General features: G+C 38.1%; 2 protein-coding genes and 1 long non-coding RNA gene across 4 annotated transcripts in view; 1 reads left to right on the top strand and 2 right to left on the bottom strand.

Moving 5' to 3' along the window:
• The window catches only part of LOC139970024 (uncharacterized), a 28,477-nt gene extending 16,325 nt beyond the window's left edge, over positions 1-12,152 (bottom strand). The window contains exons 1-3 of one of the 2 annotated variants that reach the window (XM_071975562.1): positions 11,911-12,152; positions 2,934-3,029; positions 190-223 (exon numbers count right to left, since the gene is read on the bottom strand). In XM_071975562.1, coding sequence (XP_071831663.1) covers positions 190-223 — 34 coding nt within the window. In that variant the 5' untranslated portion in view covers positions 2,934-3,029; positions 11,911-12,152. Of the gene's footprint in view, positions 1-189; positions 224-1,393; positions 2,893-2,933; positions 3,030-11,910 lie in introns of those variants that run through there. The other variant, XM_071975561.1, reaches the window with a different exon arrangement.
• LOC139970099 (uncharacterized) overlaps positions 1-24,621 on the top strand; it is a 377,392-nt gene that overhangs the window by 268,095 nt on the left and 84,676 nt on the right. The gene's annotated exons all lie outside the window — the stretch shown is intronic.
• Positions 1-24,621, bottom strand: part of LOC139970066 (uncharacterized) — a 114,899-nt gene that overhangs the window by 45,658 nt on the left and 44,620 nt on the right. The window lies entirely within an intron of this gene.

The raw sequence follows: 24,621 nt of genomic DNA, 5'->3' as shown, positions 1-24,621 counted from the left end.
AACATGAATTTAATATGACAGCAATAAAGTCACTGGAATCAGTTACATTATTATACATTATCATTTGTAGAGGATATGTATGTTGAAATTAATTTATGCGTGGTATTTAACAGTATCTTAAAGCAATTGAAGGTATTGTTTGCAGCATTCACTGCACTCAGCTTGCAATAACTTGTACAACAGACTTACCAGGTGTGCGGTGAGTCTTAGTCTTGGGCAACATCTAAACAAGAGAGAGGTAATGATACTGTACTTTCAAACATATTATCAATAAAATTATCAATTTGAAGTCACTACAGTATTTGCAAATAATTTGACTATGTAATTAACATTTTCTATTTAATAGGATACAAGTTAACATAATATGTTTGATGTTGCTAAGTAACCGTAGGTTATACCTTATTCTTATATAAATGTACTCAGAGTCTTCATGGCAGTCAAGCTTGCCCATAGAAAAACTGTCCTCTCCAAATTCACTTAAGCATTAATAATTTGTTACTTGATAGCATAAACTACCACAAATACTGTCATTAGGATTCATCCTTGAGTTGACCAGTCACCTGTATGATTGCAAACACAAGTGCTCTAATGGCCAGTACTACTTTCCTGTGTGTGAAGACAAGTTTGGCTTGACCACTGAAAAAATACACTGTGTTTCTTTAATCATGAATTTGTGCAGAGGAGAGTTCAGTATGGCTAGCATTACCAACTCAGGTACAGTAGATATTTAATCTTCCCTGTTTTTGGCTAAGAACAGGGGGATGAGGTGGTATTTGCTGCAGGGAAGATCGTAATGTACCTGTTATTCTCAACACAAAACTGGTAGGGAAAGGATTTCCTGACAGTTGCGTGTATTACTTATATCTATTACAACATGAAAATATCCATTGGTAGGAATGCTATTTCAAATGAGTATAATGTTACTGTAACTTGTTGTTGCAACATATTATGTGTATCGATTAATTCAGTTAAATCAAAAATGCTCAATAAATAGAGGTAGTGCAAGTTAATATAGTATATTTTGTTTAACCATGTGTAATCTCTGAGTTTCCCACGTGTTGGTGATCATCAGACAAGTGACACGTTTGTAACCATTTTCTTTATGGTATATACCGTGACTGATTATAGTAATAGATTAGGAAATCTTCCTAAGTTTACCTAAGTTTATCTATATGTTATATTCTTTGCATGTTGTAACAAGATTAAAGGCTCGTCGTTACTAACATACAACCATCCAAGCCGCATTTGTTTCCATACCACCACCAGTCCTCATGTAGGTAATATTTAAGTGCCCCCGGAATCTTAAACTGAATTAGCGTTACAGTATGTTTAACAGCTTTATATATTTTGTTTCCCTTGATAATATTTATATTTTCAGATATAACGGTTTTACCTCTTCGTCTTCCACAATTTTCCTCCGACTCCTTCGGAAGTTTGACATTGCAGGAATAATTTATGTAAGGTTAATTAACCAGAATGCAAAGATGCATCGTGGTTTCGATGATGTAACATCAGCAGTTTTCTTCATGAATCCGGCATCATGTACAGTGAGGGTGTACAACATACCTGAACTTTGTAGTAATACAGTGAAAAGCAGTGTGATGTGAAAGAAAAGTCACAATGACAGAGGCTGTCCTGAAATTACCATTCACCTCAACAACAGGCGTATTGTACTAAATGTGATAGATACATCAAGATACTTAATAGGACATCTGTCCTTGTTGAAATATTGTGTAAAACATGGGTCTCGCAGTTTGACACCTGGTGAACTCAAACGACCACTGACCTCCGCCCAATGTGGTACAATTACAAACCAAATATACGATCTGCCCAAGCTTCCCTATGATATTATGTTAGGAAGGTGTGTTAGTGTAGAGAGAGAGGTAAGAGGGGAGTGAAGTAAATGTTTGGCATTTGTTGTCTTCATATGACCTTAGACTTCCACAAAAACAATAATAGGCTCCTTAACTTGTCCAAGGTTCCCTTCTTGCAAGATCATGTTTACAAAGCTTTCACGATTTGACCTGTTGTCCCCAAGTGAACCTTGAACTCCACCAAAATCTTTGACTCAATGCTATACACCTTCATACCAAGTATGAGATCTGCCAAAGCTTCTAATATTGAGATATCATGTTTACAAGGTTTTCATAATTTGACCTCTGATGACCCCAAATGACCTTCCACTTCCCCGAAAAAATGAGCTTCTTTTAATCAATAAGGTGCTTCCACACATTAAACATGAGGTCTGTTCATGCTTTCCTTCTTGACATATCGTGTTTACAAGGTTTTCACAATTTGACCCCTAGTGACCCCAAATGACCTTTGACCTCCACCAAAAACAATAGGCTTCTTTGACTTAATTCGGTACTTCAACAAATCAAATATGAGGTATGCCCATGCTTCCCATCTTGAGATATCGTGTTTACAAGGTTTTCAAAATTTGATCCTTGGTGACCTCAAATGACTTTTGACCCCCACCAAAAACAATAGGATTCTTGTACTCAATGTGAATTTAACCTCACCAAATATGAAGTTAGTCCGACCTTCCTTTCTTGAAATATTGTGTTTACCAGGTTTTTACAATTTGCCTCCTCATGACCCCAAATGACCCTTGACCTTCACCAAAAACAATAGGCTTCTTGTACTCTTCTACTCTACACATTATATCATATTGGTCCGAACTACCCTTCTTGAGATATCATGTTTACAAGCTGGGCATCACAAACGCGCACATACACAAACTTGCCATCGTCAATGCAACGGTTACTATAATCATCAAAATAAAAAACATAAAAAATAGTTGCTATACTTTTCTGTTAGTCAATAAGGATAATGAGATGCAATGAATACAAATAGAATACAAGAAAATAGCTAACAAACTTTGCTATATATTGCAAAGTAATTGTGCTACTGTATGCACCATGGTACAGTACCTTTCATACAGACGACCAAAACCACCAGAATTAGAAGTATTACAAATATAATTGTAACCACAGCAACTTTCGATGAACCCAAAGTCCCCTTGTTGTCTGTAAATAGGAAAAACACATGTTAATTAGCAATTTGAAATTAAGCATTTGAAAATATTAAGTGAGGATCTAAAAGGGTTAACATTATCACAAAGACAGAACAATTATTCAATAAAATCAACTGCACTTTCCAAGTGGTAATGAAGATAAGGCACCAATTTCAGATAGATTTAGACTACTGTATACATATCAGTATCAGTGTGTGAGAAAAGACTAGCCTTTTGGCGATATAAAGAAGCAGATAACAATAAAGTTGTTCTGATGGAGCTTAAGGTCAGATATAGAAACCGGTAAGTCGGGTCGAAGAAGAAGTCGTTCGAGATGCAAACTACAGTATAGCCATTCATTTAGAAGCATAACTTCTATCAGACATAACATTCACTGAACATACGGGCTGTATTCTAACTACACGAGCAGGCTACTGGAACTCACAATTGCAAAATCATTCACCTCTTAGAACTAGATAAAAGAGAATATTTAGATCAATTCTAATGTAATTTCAGGTCAATAAACCCTGGCTATTTGATTTCTCTGAATCCGAACATCCTTATCATCTCGTTCTATTACATATCTAGAGAGATGGGTTTACCGTATTCTGCTATGAAAAACAAGATTCTCTTTTTAAATATATGGTCAATTCCACGGTGACTCGCGTGACATTTTTACTAAAATTCCTCTCTATTTAATATCATTAAACAAATAAAGAAATTACCTGGGAGAAAAGCATTCATGTAGTCAGTAAGGTAAGCCTTAATGCTTACAACAGTAGACAAAAAAATATTTATACCTCAAGTATTGGGGGTGAAATTGGCGAAAAACTAAACGTGACTCGCGTGACAGTTACTATTAGCAAAAATCAGAATGCACACACAAATGTTCGATTTCTTATGTCTTATTAAAATATTTCCAATCACTTTTTGTAATCATACCGAAGTTGAAAAACACCTCTACCTCAATTGCTATGCAACTTTGAAAAAATGTTGTAACGCATGAAAATAACGATGCAGATGTATTGTGACTCACGTGACAAGAAAACGTGACTCGCGTGACTACTGTAGTTCACTTTTCGGATAGCTCTAGACCAAATGCAGTAGTGAATCAAAGGTATAGATCTTGCATAGTGAAATATAACATTCATTGGTCTAGAAAGTGTCCAAAAGGTACTTCCCTTGGGAATGTCCAGATGATATTATGTCCCCGAGTTACCTTCATGACTGCAGACAGTAGGTAATATACTGTACGGGTAGTACAGTTGTTCAGGCAATATATCTTGTCAATTAATATTTGTAACAACATTTAGTCTGTTGAAGTCACTCATTTGAGAGTTATAGAAGAAAGAGATCTATCAAAATGTGATTCAAATTACCATTCTCATTTGTCATATTTGAATAAACCAAAAGTGTAATATTTGAGAAGATACATTCGCTCATAGGATTTTGGGAATGATTGAGCAGTTAAAACCTTAAGTTGTCAAGTCATAGCACATGGCATTGCCAGATCAACCTTTATAGCTACCTTTACAACTGTAACTCACTTTGCTCTCACACACTATATATTATTGGAGGAAAACATTCCCTTCTATTTTTGTCACATAAGTCACAGCCAGAGTGTGGCATTTTTAACATAATCTGTGTTACCAGTAATAAAGGAAATTTGTTAAATTGTGTTATTATATAAATTAGCAGACTGCATTTAACTGCCACAATAAAAGAAAGCTTGGAATTTCCTTTCATTTGAGGATTTTTTCTACTTTCAATTATTATTTTATAATGCATCATAAATGTGCCTACAGTTTGAGATGGATACTCATTGCTATAACCCAAGATTGAGAAATCAGAAGAAGAAAACTTTAATCGTTTATGAAAGTCTAACCTACTTACTTTACATCATACACAAAGAGAGACAACTTATAACCCTTTCTAATTTTGCCATGTTGGGACCACTTGGTGTGGAATGGCCCACCTACTACCTAGATCGCCGGAATCTTCCTTTCCGGGCCTGGCTACATTGCAGATAAACGAAGAATAAATAGGTGTCATCGCCAAATTACACTAACAAAATGTGTCAAATTTCAATAGGTACTGTAGATGACAGCGCAATAAAAAGTCAATAATCGCGAGTAAGTAGAAAGTGGTAAAGAGCTGAAAAAGGCGCCAGCAGTCCATTTGAGTCCGTCAGGGGGGGGGGGGGGCATCCGCCCCCCCTGACTGTATGGATGCTTCACCACTGCCTCTGGGTGTGTTAGGGGGCAGTGCAGTACTCAATGACTACTGTAGTGTCTACAGTTATACAGGAAAGTAATACCTCTGGGTGTGTAAGGGGGCAGTGCAGAACTGAATGACTACTGTAGTGTCTACAGTTATACTTCACAGTAAAGTAATACCTCTGGGTGTGCAATGAACAGTGTGTCACGAACAACTTTATTCACTGTACGTGTATTCAGTTTACGCTGGTCTGGGTGATGAGTAGGTCACTCGTCGTGACTGATAACCGTGTTTAATTTTTCTGGAAGCAACGAGAAATGATGGCGCTATTCGGTATTAGCGATTACAAATTTTCAGAACATACGGGAAGTTATTTTTAGCAGGCGACCGGATATCGTCGACCAATGAACGTTGAACTGTCAGTCGTATCTTCGAGACATGGATGATTCTCGATGTTTTTCCGTCAGGATTCCTGGAAAAGAACTTTCGGGAGATTAAACCCAGCTATATATAAAAAGAGATATTTTCGGTGATTTGGAGTTTTTCCGATCTATTGTGAGAAGAAATTCATCTGAGATAAAAGATTAATTATCGAGGGGACGGACGGAGGAATCGGTGGACTGTTTGTTTATTAGATTGGTGCGTCGTTTAACCGGGACAGGCGTGACTTCGGCAGAGTTTTTCGGAGTTCACCCAGGAGGAAGCCATCCTTGGGATACAAACGTTGAGTCGAATTGGACAAGCGGGGAACGGTTTTGCTCCTGAACAAGTCACGGGATACCAGCCTACGAGGGATACTCTCGACATCCTTGTTGGTGACGCAAGGTCAGCACAGCTACGAAAGGAACCGAGAGCCGGCACGCGCCGCGTAAGATAAGTTAAGTAATCTTTTAAGTATATATTTAACGGCCGTATAATATTGTAAAATCTGTCTGTAATATTCCTAATTTCTAGTACCAATAATCCTTGTACAAATCAGTAGAGATCGTATCATTGTAAATATATATATCGTTTTTGTTAACTTCAGAAACATCTCAGTAGTCTTTTGGTCCTTTGAGTTTACTTCCCTGAATCTATCTAAAATTGTATTTTATCGGCTTTGAAGGCCAAAGGAAACCCCAGGGTCGCAACAGAGGGGGCGCTTGTCCCACGGAAGTTGTGACACAGTGCAGTACAGTACATATCCAATGACTACTGTACTGCATGTATGTACAGTTAATACAGGAAAGTAATACCTCTGGGTGTGCAAAGAGCAGTGCAGTTCTTAATGACTACTGTAGTACTACAGTATGTAAAGTTATACAGGAAAGAAAAACCTGTGGGTGTGTTAGGGGGTAGTGCAGTATTCAATGACTACTGTAGTGTCTGCAGTTATACAGTTAAGGAGTCTGGGTGTTCTAGGGGGCAGTGCAGTACTCAATGACTACTGTAGTTTCTACAGTTATACAGTAAAGTAATACCTCTGGGTGCGCAATGGAACAGTGCAGTACTGGATAGTAAGTACAGTTATACAGTAAATACCTCTGGGTGTGTTATGGGGCAGTGCAGTACTCAATGACTACTGTAGTGTCTACAGTTATACGTAAAGTAACACCTCTGGGTGTGCAAAGAGCAGTGCAGTACTCAATGACTACTGTAGTATGTAAAGAAATACATCTGGGTGTGTTAGGTGGTACAGTAGTGCAGTATTCAATGACTACTGTAGTGTCCACAGTTATACAGTAAATATTACCTCTGGGTGTGTAAGGAGCAGTGCAATACTCAATTACTAACTGGAGTATACTGTACATGTATACTGTACATGTACATTTCCAGTAGTCAATGGGTACAGCACTGCACCCTTACACACCCATACTTTACTGTATATCATATTCCAAGGTCATGAGATCCACCTCTCAAAACTAAACAAAACCTTGACCTCTGATAACTTTGTGCATGAAGGTGGCACAGGGATCAACCATGGACATTTTTTATCAGTTTGGAGATTGAGTTTTTGACCCATAATTGACCTTTTTCTGACCTTGGATCACATGACCGTTATGTTTGGAAACGATCCCTTACCCTATTCACAACTAGTCCCAAAATGTCAACCATGTTGCACCCCATCAGTGGAAGTTATTGCCCCAAAAAACACATTTTGATCCATAATTGACCTTTGGTGACCTTGGATAATACATAACGGGAATTTTAGTTAATTCACAACTTGTCCCAATATATCAGCCATGTCAGACTTTGTCACTGGAAGTATTGCAAAAATTAACATAAGTGGGCAGTTTTTTGTCCATAAGAGACCTTGAATGACCTTGGATGGCATGACAGTTTTTTATGAAAAATGTTCATTTGATGTGTACTTCATCCTAAAATTGTTATGAACTCCAATGTACACACACAATGTTATTACTAAAACGGTATCAAATCCAACCTTTAGCACCTCATAACTTACGAATCGGGTGTCCGAACGAAGCGATAGTTTCGTCTTTAGAGCATGTACAGTATAGCTCTATCATATAGTTAAATATTGACAAACTTGTTTTTGTTTTTTTGTCCTGTATAGATCTCCTAAAATGAGCATATATTTATCATAAAAAAAACTTAATCTAGTTAACTTTGCACCTGAAGGTCGCACAGGAGTCAACCCATGGACAATTTTGATTGAAAGACCATTTGATATCTGGATATGGCCACAATACTGTAAATTCAAATAAACAAAGAAGCTACTGTAATACAGGTCACCAGAGGTCAACCTAAGGTCAACAGTCACAAAGATGCTGGTCCACTATAGGATTACAATAGCGTAACTCCCAACCTTGACGGACATTTTGTTCTCAAGTTATCACAAAAATATCTGTTTTTGACCCCTAATTGACCTTTTTGACCTTGGATCACACCACTGTGAAGTTGAAAAATGATCCCCTACGTTATTTACAAGTATATTATTATAACACAAGAACTTTCCAAAATAACAAACAAGTCGGACCCTGTCAATGGGAGTTATTGCTTGTTTATTGTTTTGGTCTTTGGCCCCTAACTGACCTTTGGTGACCTTTACAGGCACCGAGAACAATAGGGCACACCTTCTCACTATGGCGGATCTAGTTGACAACATAGGTTCCTTTTGCTAAAGCAAGGAACCAAAAGTGGTTTAAGTCCTTCATGTTGCTTATAACGTGCTTACGTGCTTACGTGCATACATGCTAACGTATACGCTTTACTTACATTCATGCTAACATACATGCTAACATACATGCTAACATACATGTATGCTAACAAACAGACTAACAGCCTGACGTAGACGCTACCAGCTTATAACATGCTTACATACATGCTATCGTATGCTAACTTACATGGTAACATACATGTATGTTAACAAACAGACTAACAGCCTGAGGTAGACGCTACCAGCTTATAACATGCTAACACACAGGCTAACAAACAGGCTAACATACAGGCTAACATACTTGCTATCATACATGTATACTAACATACATGTATGCTATCATGTATGTATGCTAACAACATACATGTTGCTAACATACATGCTAACATACTTGCTATCATAACTGCTAACATAGCCTTCAAGCTAACATATGTATACATGCTGACATACATGCTAACTTACATGTATATGTATGCTAAAAACAGGCTAACATACAGCCTGACATACACGCTATCATACTGCTTATAACATGCTAACATACATGCTAGCATACACACTAACAAACAGGCTAACATACAGGCTTACATACAGGCTAACATACTTGCTATCATACATGTATACTAACATACATGTATGCTATCATGCATGCTGACATACATGCTATCATACATGCTAACACACATGCTAACATACATGCTAACATACATGTATGCTAACATACATGCTTACATACATGCTAGCATACATGCTAACATACATGCTAACATTCATGCTAACATGTACTGTATGCTAATATACATGTATGGTATCATACTGCTTACATAGCCTACAAGCTAACATGTATGCTATCATACATGCTAACATTCATGCTAACATACATGTATGGTATCATACTGCTTATAGCCTACAAGCTAACATATGTATGCTATCATACATGCTAACATTCATGCTAACATGTACTGTATGCTAATATACATGTATGGTATCATACTGCTTACATAGCCTACAAGCTAACATGTATGCTATCATACATGCTAACATTCATGCTAACATACATGTATGGTATCATACTGCTTATAGCCTACAAGCTAACATATGTATGCTATCATACATGCTAACATACATGCTAATATAGGAGACAGCACTGCTAACAGATATGCTAACATACAGTATTACAAATAGTACAGGTATCGCAGCTCAATTACAGTAGCCTACGTAGTGCAAGTCAATGGGAGCAATTAATTGCCCAAACCTTAAATGCAAAATTGTGATTTTTCACAATTTGGCTGAAATCCAGTATGTTAATGGCTTAAATGCTTAGCATATATAGTGTAGCAATTGATATTTCAGGAATGATGTTCCGTGATATCACGCTTCAGTGATTTCTGTTGTCTAAAATGAGTATTTCGGTGAAAATTTAGACTTTTAAACCTGAGATTGCTGAGATGGACCCTGTTGGGATCCTATTAATGTCACAAAGTGAGCTATTTACTCATATTAAAGTTACAACTTTAAGCTACTGTAGGTCCTGTATATATGAGTGTTTGACACTAGTTTCACAAAGCTTGCTAAGCAACAGTAATCAATGTACATGATATTTTGTTGTAACGATAGCTCAGTAAATTTGGAATAAGTTTATTCAAAATACATGAAATGTGGTTGTCCCAGCCTGGAAACTGTAATTCATTCCTGCCTCAGGACCTACAGTAAATGGTAGCAATGATAAGCTCAGTAGCAACAACAATATTACACTTGATTCTTGAATACTCATGCTGGTATGATAAGCCTTATATAGTTGCCAGTTTGCTAATGCTATAAACAGATGCCTAGGTAGTGTTGCCCAGGCCTAGCATTTTGACCACTGATTGTGATAGACACATAATCATAGAGCACCTGTAATGTTTAGACCTGCACATAGCTTACTGTACTTGAACTACCATTATTGCTCAAGTTAACCTACACCTGTACATGTGATAGGCTTACATGTATTTCTGCTTCTCAAAAGCACTTGGTGTTCAGAATTTTACAGAACATTGACTGCCAAATTCATTGCAGAGTAATACTATAGCTAAACTACTGGGCAGTACTAAGGTGGCCAAAAAAAGAGAAAAAAATTGATTCTGTACATTGTATGCAAAATCTGCACTCACCTTGGTTCCTGCCGCTACCCCACTCCCCTTTGAGATAGGAATGCTAGTGATCTCAAAATATTAATTGTTCTGTGCCAATATGCAAGACCAATTGAGCAGAATTTGACTACAAAATGTCTGCCGTGTCAAGTTCTTTCATACCCCTAAATTAACACATTCGTTGATAAGCTAACTGAAGTGTAGGCCTAAGTACATACATCCATTGACTTTGGATGCTGTTTACTATGCTCTGAGCCTAGTCTTAGCTCAGACAGGTCAGGGCCCAGAGAGTAGTGGTATGTGGTAATGTACTAATGGTATCGTAATTTGTATGTTGTACTGAGGTAATTTTGGGTTTTATTTGGAAGTAAGATTTCCAAATGCCAAAAACATGTGCAAAACTGGGGGGAGGATGTTAAAAGCTTAGAAAACCACAATTTGATCAGTATATAACTGAAATGGAATAAAACTCATCAAATATGTAACTTCTTTGCTGCAAACAGTTTAGGTTGCCTGAGCTGTATGTTGCTAGTAATATTTGATTTTGAAGGTGCGTCAATAACGAAGGTGCGTTAACTGTGAAGCCTTTGCTATACACAGTTACGGTTCTGAACAGTGATAGTTGAATTAATTCAATATGGTGGTTTACAATATTTCAACGCTATCATGAAATTTTGTAGGGCAACCATATTAACATCGTTCTGAAGAATATGGTCGACAAACATAGCTTCCGTTTAGTATTACTAGTAACGTACTTAGGCTAGGCCTGCAGGCTACACTAGTATAGTCAGTATTGCGAAGTTCGCCATACTGCGAAGTTCGGGCACCCTAAGAAATACACGATTTTCACCATGAAAACCTACAGGAAGAGCCAAATTTCACCAAAAAGTACGAAGCTACAGTTATTTTCTCTCCAAAATGACCCGTGTGCAAGAAATTACTTACATATTTGTCAATAAAATGACGAAGATCTATGAAGTCTGTTATAATTACTGAAAGAGCAACAGCGCCACCAATTTTTACCAGCGCCACACTGTAGGTTGCGTGGCCGAAATTCGCAATACTCTAGCAAGAAATACCAGTTCCACAATCACGAAGAATCTTCTTGGAAAACAACGTGAAAACAGTTTGCAGGAAAGAAAGTTTGGCCGTGTATCGTACTATAACAAAATTCTCCCACCATATGAAGTATATTTTCAAATGATTTATACCAGAAGATTTAGTTTTGGGGTGTTTTAAGTCTTAAGTGGGCGAACTTCGAAGTCACCATCCTACTGTACTTGTATTATTACTATTAGATGTAGAAGACATTTAATATGATAATAATAGTCAAATTGTTCAAGTCCTAGTCTCCTAGATATTAATTAATAAATAAAATGATAAACACTTGCCTGTGTTCAACTTATAGTTACCAACTCGAATTATCAAGATGTAAGTACCAGTGTTTTGAAGCATATATGTAGAGAAAGCGAACACGGAAAGATCATGTTTGTACCAGCGCGTAAAATAATGGCTGCATACTAACGAACCATAGTTTGCAAGCACCTACCGTACCTTGAGGCTTGAACAAGCATACAGTTTATGTGTGCGAGCGGAAGGTAAACTTTATGTAAAAACATGGTTAGGCGTTTCATAAATTCAACGTCAAAGGTTAAGGTCAATCGTAATGCACGCCGTTTGTACCACATTTATGATTTATGTTACAGTTCAGTGCAGCTAGAATATGTTGCCGTCGCGAGAACTTACAGTAGGTTGCCGTCGCGGAAACTTAAGTTGCATTCGAGGAAACTCCCGTCGTCTAATTTCACTCCGTTCTTCAATTTCATTCCGTTGTCCAAGTTCATTCGGTTATCCAAATTCATTTCGTCGCGAGGTATTCCGTCGCGGAGAAATCCCATTCGTTATGCGAGAAGTGACCCGTGAAGGTGGGCCCTGTCCCAATTCTATCAATCAATTTCTCAATAAAGTTTATATCTGGCAAGTAGAACGTGAATAACAAGCCCACGTAAGCCTACCACTAGGCCTATCCATGATACCGTACCATAACAATATGAAGACGTTCCCCCCCCCCCCCTCTCCCAGTTAATATGCCTCTATATAACTAAATATGTTCGGGACAAACAATAATAGATACATCTATAGGCTGCATCTCCATCGGTACTCTGCAATAGACTGGTGTCCATCTCGCAAAGGATGATTAGTGACATCACCAGCTAAGATCAGAGCACTATATACATTCACAAACAAGGATTATAAGAATATCAGTTGACTTTACCTAGTAGAATTATGCAAAACTAGTCAATTGCATGACTCGTAACCACAAGTACCTGTTAACAAAGGTACTTTAAATACAAACTTTTTTTCCCTCAAAATATGCTAGTGTAGGACGGGATATGCACTCGTTTATTTGCAATTAGGGCACTCCAAACTAGTGTAGGGATATGAACTGATTTATTTGCAATTTCGGCTTTCCAAACTCCATGAAGTTGAGGGTAAGAATCCCGTAAAAGTTTGTGGCCAGGACGCGTAATTTTTTTTCCTAGGAGGGTTAGGGGCAATTATCATATATAGGCGTATCCAAACCCTCGCGCATGCGTGTTACTCATACACACGCGTTACTCATTGATCGCTGTAATACACGTGTGGGCACTATGTACGCTGTACAAAGCAAGATCTCCGCTATACAGATTTACACGTAATGCAGTTGCTTTTTGGCCAAGGATTACCAAGTGAGAATTGAATAATATAAGTGATGGGACGCAAGCTAAAGAAATACAAATTAAAGCGCGATCAAATCGTCACTTCAATTATTAATTTTCTGGAGATGTTGTGGCTAATGTAGGGGACTTAATAGTCTGCGGCTGGTGATTTAATATCTGATAGTAATATCTGATAGAACTGATAGTTCATAAAAGCAGGCTTAATTTTGTATGTTGGCCTACTATATTAGTATCATGTGTAGAATTTTAATGTTTACCGTAACATTAAAGTTTACCGTGAAGCTAGAAATGCATGTAATGTATGCTAGCAGATTAACATTAACCAAACCATTAAATTAATGTCCGTCGCGCACATTGATGACAACATATGAAATCCGTACATTGTGTCTAAAATCTGGGTGTCAGTCGAACAGGTCTCCATCGCTGCATGAACGCATATACGTATACATGTGCAAAATTTGAATCGCGTCGCACACACTGTATGTACTACTACTAGCCATAAAACTTTTTACGAGTAACACGCATGCGCGAGGGTCTGGTTACGCCTATATATGATAATTGCCCCTAACCCTCCTAGGAAAAAAAATTACGCGGCCAGGACCATTCACAAAATGGTTCGTAAACGAAATCTAATTAAGGTTTATGAATCCAAAACTATCTTTTTACTGTTGATTCAATTTCCCTGCGGAAGTTTATCATCTAGGCTCTATAAGGTAACAATATGTTTTTCATTTGAAACTTTTCAAAGATTTTGACTGATTTGATGCATTTTTGGCAGCTTTATGTGAAGTCAGGGTTTGCAGAGAAATGGTCGAATTGCAGTAGCATGGACACTTCGAAGTTCGGACACCTAAGATTTAAACAACCCGAAAACTATAACTTCCTTTTAGAGACAAATATGTAAGTACTTGCTAGCACACAGGTTATTTTGGAGAGGAAATAGCTGCAGCTTCGTAGTTTTTCGTGAAATTGGCTCTTGCTGTAGGTTATCAGGGTAAAATCGTGCATTTCTTAGGGGTGTCCGAACTTCGCAGTGTTCCGAACTTCGCAATACTGTACTGTACAGTACTAAGGCTGTACAGAGATAGTATAATCGGCTAAGTTCGTTACCACGTTTCAAACAGTTTAGGTCCTAGCGTGTGATATATTATATGATTAGCCTACTATCACTGGATAGTACTGCTATATAGTACTACTATCACTGGATACTACTACGGGATCGAATATGTGTTCGTTATGTGACGGATGACGATTAAATTCTTGTTCGCTAGCACTGAATATCGTTTATTGTAGGTGACATCCAGTAGTAGACAACCTAAGACTTTGGGGCTTATACACCTACTTGTACTACTAGTTACTAGCTTAGGAAGCAGTTAGGCTAGACAGGTTGAAATAATTCTGAGGTATTTGCCAGTAGCGCCCTCAGTTGTATCTCAAATCTTTGTAATGAAAAAAGGCCGAGCCCATGTTTTGGTCAAAGTAGACATAGGCCTACAGTCAGACCTCAACGAGTGAGTTAATGAGCTCAGAGAGCAGTTTTCTTGTAGCCCGCCCCCATAAAACTGAAGGCCAGACATAAGAAATTTTGCAAAACTGCTTGCGACCTACCCCTCTGGTTTAAATGTTTGAATAATGCAAAAGAAGGCGTCATCAGCCACCATGACGCGGTAAGGTTAATCTCACAACATTTATTTTCGTAATAAAGCAGTAAAAAGTTCTATTTTTGTCGTATTTTGTGATAAATCTCCATTGAATTTTGCGCCTTTTTCATGTCTAGTTACAGGAGAAAAATGCACATTTTTAGGTAAAATTGGCTAGATGATGCTTTTTTCAACAATACCAAATTGGCGATTGGAAATGCACTAGTTTTTTCAACTATCATCTAATTAATTTACGGCAAAACACAGCGTTATGAAATACAGATACAGTTAGGACTTTGTATTGGCTCTGCGTATACAATGATCCATCTAATCCATCTATCCTATCCATCCTATCCATCCATCCTATACATCCTATCCATCCAATTATAGCTACACATTCTTTACACCCATCCAATTGCGATCTTATCAGATCAATCCTATCCATCCATCTTATCCATCTATCATATCCATCCATCCTATACATCCATCCTATCCATCCATAATATCCATCCATTATATCAATTCATCCTATACATCCAAATCATTCCATCGATCGAATGCAGATTATCCATACATCATATAAATTCATCACATCCATTCATCCTATCCATCCATCCTTTCCATCCATCCGATCAATCTTATCCATCCATCTTATCCATCTATTCTATCCATCCTATTCATCTATCCTATCAATCCATCCAATACATTAATCCTATATACCCATCCTATCCATCCATCCTATCCATCCGTCCTAGCCATTGATCGTATTTATCCACCCAATCCATCCATCTCATCCATCCATCCATCCTATCCATCCATCCTATTAATCCTATCCATCCATTTTATCCATTCATCCTATCCATATATCATATCTATCCATTATATATATCCATCCTATCCATCCTATTAATCCATCCTATACATCCTATCAATCCATCTTATCCATCCATCCTTCCTATCCATATTACCCATCCATCCTAAACATCCATGCTATCCATCTATCATATCCATCTATCCATCCTCGCCTTCCTATCCATGCATCCTCTCCATCGTATCCATACATCCTATCCATCCATCATATCCATCCTATCCATATTATGCATCCATCCATCCATCCATCCTATCCATCAAATTATATCGATCCATACTATACATCGATTCTATCCATCCATCCTAACCATCCATCCTATCCATCCTATCTATCCATCCATCCTATAAATTCATCCTATCCATCATATGTATCCATCCATCCTATCCATCCATCCTTCCGATCAATCCCATACATCTTATCCATCCATCCTATCCATATTTAATGTATATACATACAGAGATTACGTTTGAATTGAACCATCGTCACCACATACATTTTCTTAGTCTTAAGATCAGAAGCCATTTTTTTACCCAGCCATGCACAAAGTGCGGGCTGGGTCTTGTATCTTATGGTTTCTTCTTCTTCTTCTTTCTGTCACAGGAATCGCTATATAGATTCACGACTAACACGAATCACATATTACGTCCATAGAGTAGATTCACGACTAACACGAATCACATATTACGTCCATAGACCGATGAAGAACGGTAAAAGTGCTCTATACAAAACTTATACCAGTTCAATAGGGTTCCCATGGTAAGCGGAATCCTAACCTCTACAGTAATATATATCCCACAGTTAAGCAGTAATGTATAGAGCAGAAATTGGAATATGAAGGGGAGGGGGAAGAATTTTAAAAGGGGCACTTCTCACAAAAGGAACATTATAACACTTCGAAGCGATATGAGGTACAAAGAAAATATTTGCCCAAAATGACTCCCACGTTGCAGAAAGTGAACAATCATGAGAGTATTGTATTACGTATATTGGCTGACTTAGTAAGAACCAAGGTGAGAAAATAAGGTGTCCCAAAATCTCAACATTTTTGTCTCAAAAATTTTTACTTTAAGTTTACAATTGTTCACCTTTTTTTATCTCCAAATTATGAGTTCAAAAGTCACAAAAAAATGCCAAAATGTTGACTTTCAAAGTCAAAATTTTGAGATTAAAAGTCAAAATTTAAAGATAAAAGTAAACCTTTTTACCCCTTCCTATGTCTTTATTCAGCCTCCGTACGTGGCAGACCAACTTTCAGGAGGAAGATTGAGGAGGGTCGCTTAGCTTTCTTCAACCTGAAAAGAGTGCTTTAGATGATACTTCCTGCTTTTAATTAGATTTAATTTTCGGGGTACTCAAGGGGGGGGGGGGGTGGGGAGGGGGGAGCGATTGCTGGGTAGGTTCATGTTATACAGTAAAGTATAGGTATATGTTAGGATGGCATGTCTTGCTAGCCTGATGTATATAATGGAAGCGATGCTATTGCCTTATTGACAACGTCTTAACAAATGTACATCTGTTTTAGCAATTCAGTGCATAGTTCTGTTATATTTATACATGGCTTGAATAACAGCCAACGGTTAAAATATTGGTTTTTAGAAATGTACATTAAATTTGTCCTTAAAAAGTAATACTGCTTAAATCCAACCTCTACTCGTCATAGTCATTTGAACTTCCTTGTAAAGTTCATATTATTAGTTTTACTTTGGAGAAACGCAAAAATTGGTACAACCCAGCTAATCACGACCAATTCCTTTATAGTGTGTGCAGTCTGTCTTAGTCAATGATGTATGACGGTAGCAAGCAACAATGGTATTTAGGTGTTATTTCTAAATCGGTTAGTTGAACAAAGCAGCACTGGTATTCATCGCCCAATGTAACGGAGACAATCACAAAGAGTTTCTGTTATAATTATTCATTCAGTTGTGAGGATTTGGTAGATTGTATTTTGGCTGAAATGTTTCCGACTTGTGTGTTATGAACAGCACACTATTACACGTCTATATTGCAAATCCTTATAGTACACACATCACCCGTTGTGTGCTTCCATTACACATGTACACCGATACGATGACATCAAAGAAAAGGTTATTCACTATTATGAGGAGTGACATATCACATTATAACTTAGGTTACTTATTATAAGCAAAGTTTCAAAGTTAGTTATTTGTACCTGTTGGAATATGTTTATTTCATCTTTAATAGAGGTACGCTTTGAAGTTTGGGGATATATGCTTTATAGGAAACACAAAACAACCTCATATGTGGTCGTAATTGACTATGCCTAGTATAAAGTATTAATATTATAAACGTTAGCTATAATTTCTTCTGTATTAAATTAGGTCTGAAATCACAACCATTCCCCCGAATTACACAGTGAAGCCCTAGTCCTAGATGTAACCTGCGTATAATTCAGTGACGCAGTGAGCTACATCCTATTAATTTAGGTTTACATGCATTTCAACTGTGCAGGAAGTGTGAAACGGCTTCTTATACAAGGTAAAAGGTAAACAAGTGTCCGTGAACTAGGAAGATAATTGTGGAGAGAGCATGAATGACATTGATAGTATACACAATTGACAGGACCAGAGAAATTGTCTTTACAGAAAGTTTCACGATTCAAAGAGCAATAAGGATACATTTCCAGTCTAATGTGAATAATACACATTTAAATTGCGTAGGAAAACATTAAAGACCGTAACACCGACGTCCACAATTTCTCGAATGTCTTTCTACATCAACTTAATTTTTAGTTTGTTATTGTTAGTTTTATACCGGTATAGTATCACTGGCGGATCCAAGGGGGGGGGGGGGGGCAAGGGGGCCATGCCCCCCCAAAGGCGAGCCAAAAAGTGTTTCCGAACATCCGCTAAATCATATGTTTGGAAATTAAAAAAATCGAGAGGAATAGCAGTGGTAGACTAGTCCAGTGGCGGCGGAACCGGGGGGGGGGGCTTGGGGGGCTCTAGCCCCACCCCCAATGCAAAAGTTGAGGGGGCAAATGCATGATAAGCCCCCAACCCCCAATATTTACCAAGGCTCCGAAACGTGCATCTGCCAATTTTTCAATGCATACTTGTCGATCTGTCCGATGCACACGTATACTATATAGGTGTAATAATTTTAGTAAATGCTGGGGGACCCTCGGCCCGTCCCCTGGCTATAGACCACATTTTCACCCCAACCGCGTCTTCACGCCAGTGAAAAGTGGAAGCAGTGAGTGTAAGTATACCGGTAAGCGCAACACAACTTCGTCTTAGGACAATGACTTGCCTCATTTCAGCCAGTTCTCCAACATCCACTTACTCAGTGGCGGAGCGTCCATACGATCAGGGGGCGGATGCAACCCTCCCCCCCCCTTACGGACTCAAAGGGACTGCTGGCGCCCTTTTCAGCTTTTCACTACTTTTTACTTATTCGCGATTATTGACTATTTTATTGCGCTCTCATCTACCTATTGACATTTGTCATACTCTGTTGGTGTAATTTTCCGACAAAATGGCAATGACACCTATTTATTCTCCGTTTATCTGTAAATTAGCAAGGCCCGGAAATGGCTCATTTCCTGCAATCTATAGAGTATCTTTACTCAAAAATTTTCTGTACGCTCCGCGCCAACCTGTGGTGGCGCTCCGCTTAGATAGTGTCGAAAGCGCCCCCCCCCCCCCGACCAATACCCCTAGCTCCGCCACTGCCCTTACTACACTCAAAAACGTCCTTGCGAGTACACTACGAGTAATAGCTACTCTCTTTAAACACCATCGAATATACAAATTACAATGTTTTTACAGACTTTCTCGTGCAATCTGAGAAATTGCAGGCTTGAGACCCATATTTTAGGGCTAGGTATTTGCAGCATAAAACACTCAGGAAGTTCCGTTTCCGGCCATCTGGGGATTTGAAAAAAACCTAAAATTTTATTGTACGCTCCGCGCCAACCGATGGTGGCGCTCCGCTTAGATAGTCTCCACACATTAGCCCCCAATAATTTTTCCGTTCCACCGCGTCTGGACTAGTCTAAACCTTTCCGTTTTCTGATTTAAAATTAAATGCAGATCTCCCAACTGACCCGCATTTTGCGGGAATTAGACCCGCATTCTAACACCCAAACCCGCTGACCCGCACAAGCGTCCGAAAAAAACCGCATTGTAATTGTCAAGTATACATAAAAAAATTTGCATCAAATTTTGACTTAGCAACCGTCATTTCTTTAGCATTTAGCATAAAAGAGTATAAAACCTCCTTTACAGCATCATTTGGACCTCAAATTAGCCTATATTTCTTTTCATTGGGGCGAGCAGCGAACATTTTCATGCCACGGGAAAGAATGAATTATCACCTACTATTCAATTTCTTGATGTTACACACAAAAAAATGCATATTTCTCAGAAAATGTCTAAGTGCCACCATTTTACATGTAGGCATCACCAGGATTCCAAAAAAATTCAAAAGGGGAGGGGGACACCCCCTCCCCTTATACCCCTCCCCAGGACGGCGATTCGTGGCATGGACCAGCATTTGCCTTCTCAAGAGTTGGGAGCTATGTAAATGTATGAGCATGAGGATTTACAGTTTAACACCATTTTGCAGTTACAGGCTGGTTGTAAGAAATCTATAACCTATGAGAAATAACATTTCTTGAGAAAGATGATCCCAACTTTGTTTAATAAATATTTTAGAAAATTACACCTCCCTCCCCTTAGACCCCTCTAACATATCACTCTAATGCCACTTTGGCCCCTCCCAAACAAAGGTCCTGGATCCGCCAGTGTATAGTGTTATATATATATCCATCCATCCATCCTATTCATCCATCCTATCCATCCATCCTATCCATCCATCCTATCTATCCATCCTATCATTCCATCGTATCTATGCATCCTATATATCCTATCCATTCATCCTATCCATCCATCCTATCCATCCATCCTATCCATCCTATCTATCGATCCTATGAATGCATCATATCTATATATCTCATACATGCTATCCATCTATCCTATCAATCCATCATATCTATCCATCCATCCGATCCATCCATTATTTACATCCTATACATCCTTCATATCCATCCATCCTATTTAACATATCCATCCATCCTATCCATCCATCCTATACATTCTTTACATCCATCCTATCCATCCATCCTATCTATCATATCCATCCATCATTTCCATCCATTATATTCATCCTATCTATCCATCCTATCATTCCATCCTATCCATCTATCCTATACATCCAATATATCCTATACTTTAATCTTTCAATCCATCCTATCTATCATAGCAATCCATCCTATCCATCCACCTTATCCATCCGTCATATCCATCCATCCTATCCATCACTCCTATCATTCATCGCATCGATGCATCATAAAAATCCATCGAATCTATCCATATATGCCATACATCACATCCATCCATCCTATCGATCCATCCTATCCATCCTATACATCCATCCTATATATCCATCCTATCAATCCATCGAATATATGCATCTATTCTATACATCATATTCATCCATCCTATTCATCCATCCAATAGATCCATTCTATCCATCCTATATATCCATCCATCCTATCCATCCTATCTATCCATACTATGAATGCATCGTATCCATGTATCCTATATATCCTATCCATCCATCATATCAATCCATCATATCTATCCATCCATCCTATACATCCATCCTTTACATCCTATACATCCATCATATCAATCCATCCTATACATCCTATCCACAAATCACATCTATCATATCCATCCATCCTTCCATCCTATCCATCCATCCTTTTCATCCATCCTATCCATCCATTATATCCATCGATCATATCGATCCTATCTATCCATCCTATGATTCCACCGTATCCATGCATCCTATAAATCATATCCATCCATCCAATCCATCCATCCTATCCATCCATCCTTTCCATCCTATTTATCCATCCTATGAATGCATCGTATTCATCTATCCTATACATCATATCCATCCATCCTATCGATCCATCATATCTATCCATCCATCCAATACATCCTATACATCCTATCCACCAATCACATCTACCATGTCCATCCATCCTTTCCATCGATCGTATCCATGCATCCTATCCATCCATCCTATCCATCCATCATATCCATCGATCCTATCCATCCTATCCATCCTATCAATCCTATCCATCCTATCCATCCTATCTATCCATCCTATGAATGCATCGTATCTATATATCGTATACATCCTATCCATCTATCCTATCAATCCATCATATCTATCCATCCATCCTATCCATCTATTATTTACATCCTATACATCCTTCATATCCATCCATCCTATTTAACATATCCATCCATCCTATCCATCCTTCCTACACATTCTTTACATCCATCCTATCCATCCATCTTATCTATCATATACATCCATCCTATCCACCCATTCCATCCATCCATCATATCCATGCATTATATTCATCCTATCTATCCATCCTATCATTTCATCATATCCAATGCATCCTATACATCCTATCCATCCATCCTATCCATCTATCCTATACATCCAATATATCCTATACATTAATCCTATCAATCCATCTTATCTATCATATCAATCCATCCTATCCATCCACCTTATCCATTCATCATATCCACGCATCATATCCATCCATCATATCCATCACTCCTATCATTCAATCGCATCGATGCATCATATCCATCCTATCTATCCATCTTATCATTCCATCGTATCCATCCATCCTATCCATCCTATTTATCCATCCTATGAATGAATTTTATACATCTGTCCTATACATCATATCCATCAAGCTTATCAATCCATCATATCTATCCATCCATCCATCCTATCCATCCATCCTATCATTCCATCGTATCGATGCATCATATCCATCCTATCATTCCATCGTCTCCATCCATCTTATCCATCTTATGTATCCATCCTATGAAGGCATCGTATCCATCTATCCTATACATCTCCATCCATCTTATCGATTCATCATATCTATCAATCCATCATATCCATCCATCCTATACATCCTATCCACCAATCACATCTAGCATATCCATCCATCCTTCCATCCAACCTATCCATCCATCCTATACATCCATCCTATCCATCCATCCATTCTATCTATCATATCCATCCTATCCATCCACCCTATCCATCCATCCTTTTCATCCATCCTATCCATCCATTATATCCATCGATCATATCGATCCTATCTATCCATCCTATGATTCCATCGTATCCATGCATCCTATAAATCATATCCATCCATCCAATCCATCCATCCTATCCATCCATCCTTTCCATTCTATTTGTCCATCCTATGAATGCATCGTATCCATCTATCCTATACATCCATCATATCCATCCATCCTATCTTTCATAAACATCCATCCTAACCATCAATCCTATCCATCCACCCTATACATCCTATATATCCGATACATCCATCCTTTCCATCCATCCTATCTATCATATTAATCCATCCTATCCATCAATCCTATCCATCCATCATATCCATTCATCATTTCCATGCATCCTATAAATCCTATCCATCCTTCCTATCCATCCATCCATCCTATCCATCCTATCCATCCATCATATCCATCCATCTTATCCATCCATCCTATACATCCATCCTATTTATCCGTCCATAAAAATCTATCGAATCTATCCATCTATACTATACATCACATCCATCCATCCTCTGGATCCATCCTATCCATCCATCATATCCATCCTATATATCCATCCTATCAATCCATCGAATATATCCATCCATCCAATCTATCTATCATATCCATCCTATACATCCATCCTATCCATCCATCCTTTCCATTCTATTTGTCCATCCTATGAATGCATCGTATCCATCTATCCTATACATCCATCATATCCATCCATCCTATCTTTCATAAACATCCATCCTAACCATCAATCCTATCCATCCACCCTTTACATCCTATATATCCGATACATCCATCCTTTCCATCCATCCTATCTATCATATTAATCCATCCTATCCATCAATCCTATCCATCCATCATATCCATTCATCATTTCCATGCATCCTATAAATCCTATCCATCCTTCCTATCCATCCATCCATCCTATCCATCCTATCCATCCATCATATCCATCCATCTTATCCATCCATCCTATACATCCATCCTATTTATCCGTCCATAAAAATCTATCGAATCTATCCATCTATACTATACATCACATCCATCCATCCTCTGGATCCATCCTATCCATCCATCATATCCATCCTATATATCCATCCTATCAATCCATCGAATATATCCATCCATCCAATCGATCCACATCCATCCATCCTATACATCCTATATATACATCTGTTTACATCTAACCTATACATCAATCATATCCTATCCATCCATCATATTCATCCATCCATCCTATCCCACCATTATGTAAATTCATCCTATCAATCCATCGTATCAATTCATCCGATCATTCCTATACATCCATTCATCCTATCCATCAATCCTTTCTATCGTATCCATCTATTATATACAACATATCCATACATCTATTATATACAATATATCCATCCATCTTATCCATCCTATACATCCTATCCATCCATCCAATCCATCTATCCATCCAATAATATCCATCCATCCATCCATCCTATCCATCCATCCTATCCATTCCATCCCCTCCATCAATCCAATCCATCTATCTTTCCATCCATCATATCCATCCATCCTATTTATCCGTCCTATTCATCCTATCCATCCAATTCTATCCATCCATCCTATCAATCCATCATATACATCATATCCATCCAATTATATCCATTATTCCTATCCATCCATCCAATCAATCCATTGT

This window comes from Apostichopus japonicus, chromosome 7 (assembly GCF_037975245.1).
Source record: "Apostichopus japonicus isolate 1M-3 chromosome 7, ASM3797524v1, whole genome shotgun sequence".
Taxonomy (NCBI): domain Eukaryota; kingdom Metazoa; phylum Echinodermata; class Holothuroidea; order Aspidochirotida; family Stichopodidae; genus Apostichopus; species Apostichopus japonicus.
The sequence above is the reverse complement of the archived record's forward strand: the minus strand, read 5'-3'. Positions and strand labels throughout refer to the sequence as shown.